The 9914-nt window shown below is 34.6% G+C and overlaps 1 protein-coding gene across 6 annotated transcripts in view; it reads right to left on the bottom strand.

Annotated features, from left to right (window-relative positions):
- The window catches only part of SCN3A (sodium channel, voltage-gated, type III, alpha subunit), a 131604-nt gene that overhangs the window by 1798 nt on the left and 119892 nt on the right, over positions 1-9914 (bottom strand). For all 6 annotated transcript variants that reach the window (XM_006867001.1, XM_006866997.1, XM_006866999.1 and 3 more), the window contains 5 exons: positions 9050-9322; positions 5985-6038; positions 4994-5131; positions 3582-3686; positions 200-566 (listed from right to left, as the gene is read on the bottom strand). In XM_006867001.1, coding sequence (XP_006867063.1) covers positions 200-566; positions 3582-3686; positions 4994-5131; positions 5985-6038; positions 9050-9322 — 937 coding nt within the window. The remainder of the gene's footprint in view (positions 1-199; positions 567-3581; positions 3687-4993; positions 5132-5984; positions 6039-9049; positions 9323-9914) is intronic.

The raw sequence follows: 9914 nt of genomic DNA on the forward strand, positions 1-9914 counted from the left end.
AAACTAGATATTGCCTTTTTTTCTATGTATGACTTTGTTTAGGGCTAGGCGTGTCTAATTATGTCTGATTTTTGTTCATCCATCCTCCATACTGAAATTCCTGACATAGTTTAAGCCTAGCAAAATTTTGTCAGTAAACTCAGGTTTCACAGTTTTTATTCAAACATGTTAGTACTAAAATTCAGATCTAAACACATTATGATCCTCATACCTAATTTCCATGCCACACAGTTGAAAGTTTTTTTGGGAGCCATTTTCCTATGCTTGTACCTCTCTGTAAGTAAATCATTCTTACCTACAATGGAGAGAATCACCACCACAAAATCAAAGATGTTCCAGCCTATGGTGAAGTAGTAGTATCTGAGGGAGATAAGTTTCAGCACAAATTCTCCAGTGAAGAGTACAATGAACACAAGGTTGATCCGGGACAGAACAAGAGTCATGTATTTGCTCTGGTCATCAGTTTCTACCATCATTGTGACCATGTTGAGGCAGATTAGTATCATGATACTGATATCAAAGACTTGTCTAGTGACAAAGTCAAAGACCATTCCTTGGAATTTATTCTAGAAAGAGAGAGAAGGGAAAGCAAAGGTTAATAATATTTATATTTCATAAATGATTCAGTAATATGCCTAGAGTCCTTAACATCTGACTACATCATCCTTTCGGTACGATATCAACCTCACATTACCACAAATATTTTTGCATGCTCTGTTTCTGTTCATATTTTAAGAAAATGAAAAACAACAATGACAACATGATAAGACCAGAAAAATTTTGTTCATTTAGGACCCCTGGGAAGAGAGAGGTGACTAAGGCATAAAATTATGGCAATTGGTTGATAAAATGTATAGATTTTGCTTGATTTTAATAACTATGATAATTTTTAAAATGACTATCAATAATGAATATTTATAAAGTAGGTTCATATAGACTTTTATAATGAAGGAATACCCTAATTCATATATTAATGTTTTTGAAATTTTGGTTTATACCTTCTCTTCCTATAGATATGTTAATTATTTTCCTATTTCATTCTACTTTTTCTATCTCTGTGAATCTATGTCTTTGTTAATTTATCTTTCCCTTTGCCTCTTCCTAACATATGCTCCAACAAAAAGGCATGTGTTGTTTTACAATTTTTCTTTTTTTTAACTTTAACCCAATAAACCTCATATTGTTTCTATATCTGAATAATTATTACTGAAAGAAAATTTTCATATCGTTGTATAAAATAAAAATTCATTGCCTTCACAAAAGCCAAACTTGAACTGACCACTTTTTTTTCTACTAACTGTAAAATTTTTGTGATCTTCAGTATCTTCTGTGTACCATTCCCTATCCCAAAACCCTAGCTTTGGCCATTCTTAAAAACATGGTAAAGTGAAATCAGTCATAGGAGGCCCAAGACCTCAAATCCATTATGACATTTACAGGCTTTGTGACTTTGGATAAGATACTTACCTACTTCATACCTCAGTTTCCTTATTTCCGATCTATCTCAAAGAATAAGTGAGTTAAACTACAGTTTAGTGAACATTGTTATTGTTACTAAGTGTCATCAAGTTGCCTCTGACTCATAACAACCCTGTATAGGATTTCTGAGAAACAATTTGTGGGTTTGAACTGCTAGCCTTGCAGTTAGCAGTCAAGTGCTTATTCTACAGTGCCATACCAGGGCTCCCAAGAAACCTAATATGTCATTAATATGGCTTTCCATAATTATGAAGCTCTGTAGAATATATGGGAGTCTTGGTGTGGCACTGAGGGATAATGTGCTGAACTGCAAGGTCAGTATGAACTGCAAATTTGGTGGTTCAAACTCACCAGCTGCTCCTCACAAACTCTATATAGGTTCACTATGAGTCAGAATCAACTTGACAACACTTAATAACAACATAGGGATTATATTTTGAATACATTTTTTTCTTATTTTAATGCATTTGGTGAACTATTAAATTATTTTGACAATATCCTTTTCTTTTCTTTCTTTTCATCTAGGGATATTTTTAATCATTAAAAACAACAAAAAAATAAAACAAAAACCTCAGGTGCTCTGGTAGCATAGTGGTTACGAATTGGGCTGTGAACCTCAAGGTTGAAACTACCAACTGTTCCATGGGAGAAAGATGAGGCTTTCTGCTCCCTTAAGGATTTCCATCCTCGGAAACCCTGTAAAGGGTCTCTATGAGTCGGAACCGACTCCACGGCACATAACCACCATCACCATGGACATCAAGTTGATTCTGACTCATAGTGACCCTGTATAGGTTTTCTGACACAATACATCTTTACAGAGGCAGAAAGCTTCATCTTTCTCTTATGGAGCAGCTGGTGGGTTTGAACTGACAAACTTGCACTTAGCAGTCCAGTACTTATCCTACAGTATCACACCAGGACTCCTTTTTTCAATCATGTTGTTGTTGTCAAGTGCCATCGAGTCATTCTCAACTCATAGTAACACTGTTTGGGGTTTCTGAGGAGCAACTGATGAGTTTGAACTGCCGACTCTAGGTTAGCAGTCCAGTGCTTATTCTAAAGCACCACACCAGGACTTCTTTTCTTTTTAGTCATAGGAATGACTAAAACAATTAGCACATAAGGATATCATGGGGATAAGTTGGAGAGATTGAAAACTTCCATGTGTTTATAAGGACATCAGTTGTTCTTGTTGATAAGTACCTTCACGATGGTTCTAACTCATAACAACACAAATGAGTCCTGAGTAATAAGATCAGAGGAGCAGGATATTGGCAGGATAGGTTATTGTAGTAAAGGCAAAGCTTCTTTTGGAAGTAATTATTGGGAACTAAGTTTGAAGGTTTTTAACTATCAAACCATAAAGACACGTGAGAATAGAATTTAATTTAAATGAATCCTTTTATCTGTCTGTTTTAAGATTCAGACATGTTTGTTTTCATAGTGTAGAAAACATATTTTTGATGACATCATTTTAAGTACCTGCTAATCATTATTATTGGACTTCTGGTGTGGTGCTGTGGATCAGCTCTGGACTGGGAACCACAAGATCAGCAGCTCAAATCCATCAGCTACTACTTGGAAACCCTATACAGAGTTGCTATGAGTTGCAACAGATTTGACGGCATTAAACAACAACATTCATTATAAGGAGTCCTGATGTGGCACTGTAGGATAAGCAGTGTACCACAAGGTTGATTTGAACCACAAGTTCGGCAGTCCAACAGCCACTTCTCAGAAGCCCTACACAGGGTTGCTATGAGTCGGAATCAACTTGATGACACTTAACAAAAACAACAACTATTATTAGGAGGCATGCTGGTGGCGCTGTAGGATAAGTGTTGGACTGCTAAACACAAGATTGGCAGTTCAAATCCACCAGATGCACCGCAGGGAAAAGATACAATATTTTGCTCCTGTAAAGATTTACAGCTTTAGAAACCCTACACAACAAAAACAACAATCATTATTAAGTGTAGCAGCTGTGAATTGTGTCATAATTGAATTATATTGGTGATATTGCCCAATATGTTTGATCCAGAGCATTGTCCACAGTGAAATATGGCTCTGGAATGTTAAAGAAGATGAATAATTCTTACTGATGGCCGAGGTATGGGCTTCTGAGGTTTCTTGGATCCAAGTTTTTTCATTGCATTGTAATATTTTTTCTGTTCCTCTGTCATAAAGATGTCTTGACCTCCAAAGTAAAGACATAGAATAAAACTGGTTAAAATCCCAACATGTTTTACAATAGCACTTTCATAAGAAAAATTCTTTTTAAAAAAAAAAAAAATTCCATCACATAATAACCCTGTAGGACAGAGCAGAACTGTCCAATAGGGTTTTTTCCTTCCTTCCTTCCTTTCTTTCATTAACATGTGTTTAAAAAAAGAAAAGAAAAATATAAGTAATTATGTTTCTGAGCTTCCTCCCTTTATCTTTTATCAAAATTTAAGTTGGTATTACCTTGTTTCAAAGAGATTTAGTCTGCTTTTCCCATTTAAGTGAAATTCTGAATAATTTAAATATATGCAAAATTCATAATCAGTTCTGAATAGCACAGTTCTTAATTTGATTTTCTATCATTAGAAGGAGGCTCAAGGGTCTCAAACTTATTTTCATGGACCAAATAATGTTTTCTTCATTCATTTCACTGCTGATAGTTTTATTTCTTTATTCAACTGTCTTTTGAGTTTTCTTATATGCTCAGGTACCCTATACAGGGGCACTATGAGTCAGAGCTGACTAGATGGTATTTAACAACAACAATATGCTAAACAATGTGCTAGGTATCAGAATTGCATAGAAATATGTTTACGACATAGTGTCTTAGTCCCAAGTTGGGTAGAAAACAAAAACCAAAGGAGGAGAGTACAAAGGGATATGCTAAAAAAAAAAAGTGCACTGTTGAGGCAACAAGGAACTCAGAGTCTGAAACGAGCTATTCAGAGATGGGAATATTTAAGCTGGCCTTAAAGGACAATTAAGGGCTTGTTCAGCAATCCATTCCAAGAAGACAAAATATTACACAGAAATCCATCCTAAGTACAAAAGCATGGCTTATTCAAGGAGGGGTAAAACATTTAATGTAGCTGAATAATAGTCTGCTTAGTAGGTGATGCTGATGGTGACTGGGAGTCGGGAGAGTACGTGTGGAGAATGAGGTGTAGGAGAAGATAAAGATGGAAAACAGAGCAAAGGTAATTCTTGAAAATCTCTGTAAGTTGAATTATAAAGCATTAGGTGTTTTGAAGCAGTGGTCATATTAATGTGTCAGAAAAAACACTACAGCAGCTACAGAGATGAATTTGGAGAGAGACCAGAGTATCAGATGGAGTACACTTTAGCTAAATTAACCGTGCAATAAGCTGAAAAAAAAAATGTAAAATCACCATTGTTGTTGTTGTTGTTAGGTGCCATAGTCTGCCCTAATTACAAGTATTTGTGATATTTAGTTACATAACAGACAAAACCTAAGGATGGAGAAAGGGGAGAGCTGAGGAGTACTTATCTTCTTTTTCTGTTGGTTGAAGTTATCAATGATGACGCCAATGAATAGATTCAGAGTGAAGAATGACCCAAAGATAATAAAGATGACAAAGTACAAATACATGTACAGATTTTCTTCATATACTGGCTGCTGTTTAACCTAAATAATGTTGAAAATATTAAAAATATTTAAAAATCAAAGTGAATACTTAGGCTAACTTTACAATTTGATGAGTGATACTTAACATGAGAACTACTTTTGCGTTACCTTGAAAAATCTGCAAAAACAATTTTTAAAAAATCTGGCATACTCTAATAAAACGAAGATATATACTTTATGACTGTTTTTAAATTTTTTTTACCATGTATATTACCTATAAGACTGCTAATATATCTTTTACTTTAGAATACATAAAAATGATATAAATGGCAAAACATTTTGAACCTATTAGCTATAATATGTATTTACTTTTTATAGTTATTTTAAATTTGGGTTTAGAAATAAATTCTAGATCTTGGTAACAAACCATACAATTTTAAGAGGAAAATTCATCATAAACAAGTATGTTACGAAGAATTCTTTCTATTTCTATTTTCAAAATAAAAATGTCCTCAATCTTGCTTGCTTTTCCGTATCATGGTATTCTTGGAAGCTACTTCACAGACTCTAACTTGTTATTCTCTGTAGGGACAGGGAAAGACAAGCTATCTGCTCCACACTAAGCATCTTTCCCATTCTGAAGAGTCACATCTACAAGGCCAATCTGCTATCTTCTGGTCCATGAATATTCAGTTAGATATCCTTCCATATTAAATATACATTATATATTAGACATAGATAAGCTAAAATATCATCCAAATTAAAGCATACTGACTGAAAAGGATATTTTAATATGCAATGGTAAATCTTTAATTTCATCTAATATAAAATGCCAGGTCTTTCAGTCAAAGAATCACAAATGTTCACTATAGAAATTTCTAGTAGCTATCAATAGAACTTGAATGATACTTACATCTCTGGAATCAACAGCTGCATACATTATATCCATCCAGCCTTTAAATGTGGCCTACAAATAATACACAATTGAATTCAGAATAAAAACCTCATCTAAGAATATAGCACACAACCAGATGAATATATGGTAGAATTGTTGTAAATAATATTTTGTACAAAGTTTTGAAATTCTGTTATATAGCTTGATTTTTATGTAGTGTCAGTAACATTGTTTCCTTTGTTTATCTTGGAAGAGACTCCTATTCTCTCTACATTAAAATTTCAAACACTAAAGGTTTGATTCCTGAAATTCCCATCTCAGCCTCAAATCTCTCATTCTAAAAGACAACTATCTGATTCAAACCTATAGTTTGTTTGCACATGACTCAATAAGTGTAAAATTAGGAGTACTGGTGTGGAGTTGTAGCATAAACACTCTACCCCAAGGTCAGTTTGAACCACAAGGTTAATGGTTCAAACTCACTAGCTACTCCTTGGAAACCCTATACAGGGTGACTATGAATTGGAACTGACTAGATGGCACTTAACAACAACAACAAACACATATGAAAACTCAACCCCCAAAATAGCAATTTCCATGCATAAGTAAAATCATACTCCTTACATATTGGTGCTATAAATTATATAGCTATTGATTTATATACTTAATTCATCAACATGATATTTACATTGCTATTTTAATATGTAAAATTGTTCCTTTGGCAATGGTTGCTTCAGTAGGGTTCAATAATAAAGCATGACTCAAACAAAATTCTTTTAAAGCAGGAAGCAGAAATATTAAAACAGATTAAGAACTTATTGTTTGTTGTTTTTAAGTGTTGTTCAGTCAGTGAGCTTGAACTGCCAAGCTTGCAATTCAAATGGCTTTGCAGTCTGGCTCATTAGCCTACAGCACCACACTGGGACTCCTAGAACTTCTTGCCTTTAGGTGCTGTCAATTCCAACCTTTAAATGACTCATAGTCATTCTATGCAAAACAGAATGAAACTATGTCTAGTCTTGCCCCAGGCTCACAATTGTAGTGATGCTTGAGCCCTTTGTGGCTGACACTGTGTCAATACAACTCATTGGGGGTCTTCCTCCTTTTCACTGACCCTCCACTTTACCAAGCAGGATGTCCTTCTCAAGGGACTGATCCTTCCTGATATCATGTGCAAAATATGAGACGAAGTCTGGCCATTCTGACTTCTAAGGAGCAGTCTGGCTGTACTTCTTCTTATAGACCGTATTTGTTTGTTCTTCTGGCAGTCCACTGTACTTTTAATATTCTTCTCCAATACATAACTCAGAAACATCAATTCTTCTATGGTCTCCCTTATTCATTGTCCAGCTCTCACATGTGTATGAGACAATTAATAACAGCATGGCTTGGGTCAAGTGCACTTTAGTTCTTAAACAGATATATTTATTCTTGAACACTTTTAAAGAGGTCTTGTGCAGCAGATTTGCCTAATGCAATATGTCCTTTGATTTTTTTGACTGCTGCTTCTGTGAGTGTTGATAGTGGATCCAAGTAAAGTGAAATGCTTGACTTCTTCAATCTTTTCTCCATTTGTTTGTTGTTGTTTAGTGTCTTTGAATCAGTTCCAACTTATAATGACCCTATACAGGGTTTCCTTGAAGCGGATGGTGGGTTTGAACTGTCAACTTTGTGGTTAGCAGTCCTGTGTTTATCCTACAGCACCAATTGAGAGCTCCTTTCTCCATTTAGCATGACATTATTTATTAATCCAATGGTGAGGGGTTTAGTATTCTTTACAATGCAATCCACACTGAAGGCTGTGGTCTTTCATCTTCACCAGAAAGTATTTAAAGTTCTCTTCACTTCCAGCAAGGAAGGCTATATCATCTGCATATTCAGGTTGTTAATGAGTCTTCCTCTAGTCCTGATCCCACATTCATCTGTATATATTCCAGTTTCTGGTTTATGTGCTCCGCATACAGATTTAGTATAGATGGCGAAAGAAAAAAACATCTTTCCTGATTTTAAAACTTTTAATACACCTTGTTCTGTTCAAATGACTGCCTCTTGGTCTTTGGACAGTTTCTTTATTATAATTAAGAGTTCTGGAATACTCATTCTTCAAAATGTTACCCATAGCTTGCCATGATCCATCCAATCAAAAGACTTTGTATAGTCAACACAGTACAAGGAGACATCTTTCTGGTATTCTCTGCTTTCAGTCAAGTTCCATCTGATGTCAACAGTGATATCTCTGGTTCCACATCCTCATCTAAATCTGGCTTGAATTTCTGGAAGTTATCTATGTACTATTGCAATCACTTTTCAATAATCTTCAGCAAAATTTTTAATTGCATGTGATATTAATGATATTATTCGATGATTTCCACATTCTGTTGGTTCACCTCTTTGGAATGGGATCTCATCCAATAGGTTGGCCAGTTAGTTATCTTTCAAATAGATGAATGAATACCTTCAGTGCTGCATCAGTTTGTTGACATATTTCAAATTATATTCAGTCAATTCCTAGAGCCTTATTTATTGCCAATGCCTTCAGTGCAGCTTGGACTTCTTCCTTCAGCATCAATGTTTTTTTGATCACTTGAAATGGTTGAACATCTACCTTTTTGGCACAGTGACTCTGCATATTCCTTCCATCTGTTTTTGATGCTTTCTGAATCATTCAATATTTTGCCTGGTAAGAGCTTGACACTGGATAAAATGCATTCTAAAATTACTATGCAAAGCATCTTATTTACAGTGAAATCAAAATAATGCGTATTATCAAAAATTGGGTGGTAAAAACATTTAATGTGGTTGGTTGCTAACTGAATGGTTGGAATCTGAAATTCACCCAGCAGCATCTCAATAGAAAAGGCAGTTAATATATTTCCAGAAAATCAGTTATTGAAAAACCATTGGAGTTTTACTCTCTGACACATACAGAGTCATACAGAGTCAGAATCAGTTCTACGGAAACTGATTTTTATCATCATCTTATTTAGTGTCAAATACTAATTGTTCAAATAAAAAAAGTCTGGGAAATAATCCTGCTGTAAATATTTTGAAAAAGTTTAGAAATGTACGCAGTGGCCACTTACCACTTGAAGCAGTGCAAGATAGCCGGCGCCAACATTATCAAAGTTCACTTTCACATTTTTCCACCGAGCTTGCTTGCCAAGAGCCTGACAATCACTCAAATTGTTGACTTCACTAGCTTCAAACATGTCACCCGTTGTCATGTTAACACAGTGGTAAAACTTGCCAGCAAACAAATTCACACCCATGATGCTGAAGATCAGCCAGAAGATGAGACACACCAACAGCACATTCATGATAGATGGAATTGCTCCAACAAGAGCATTCACAACCACCTACAAGAGGAAACAGGAATAAGGCAGTTTACACAAATCGGTAAGATGGAAATCATTCCTTGCATTTATTTACTTAGTACAAAAATGGATTTAAACAAAAAAAATTTTAAATCTAGGTAGAAAAGTTGTTTCTTCTAATATTTTCTAGTCACATTTGATAAGAGAAAACAAACAGTGACATAATTGATGAGCTACAGGATTTATGGAAAGCAAAATATGCCAAAGTGTGAAAATAAGTAAACAACCCGATAGAGTAAGGTGAGTCAGAAAATGTTTATATGCTGGTGGGAAAGAAGATCAGGGAAGATGCATTAAATATCACTAGAACAAACCACAGTTATTTAGCAGCATACTTTAATTTAAATAAATGATTGATGATTTGAAATACGGCTTAAATAAATCATTTACAAATAAAGTATTAGAAATAACTGAAGTCTGTATCCTCAGGTTAAATGACTTTTTGATGATTTTGAGGATTAGATTAGGAAAGTACTAGGTGTTTTTATTTTCCCACTTAGTAAATCTCAATTAAAAACTATATTAGATTAATAAATAAAGTTGAATTTTCTTTGAGATAAGAGTATTGACTATG

Source organism: Chrysochloris asiatica, unplaced genomic scaffold (assembly GCF_000296735.1).
Source record: "Chrysochloris asiatica unplaced genomic scaffold, ChrAsi1.0 scaffold00099, whole genome shotgun sequence".
Lineage (NCBI taxonomy): Eukaryota > Metazoa > Chordata > Mammalia > Afrosoricida > Chrysochloridae > Chrysochloris > Chrysochloris asiatica.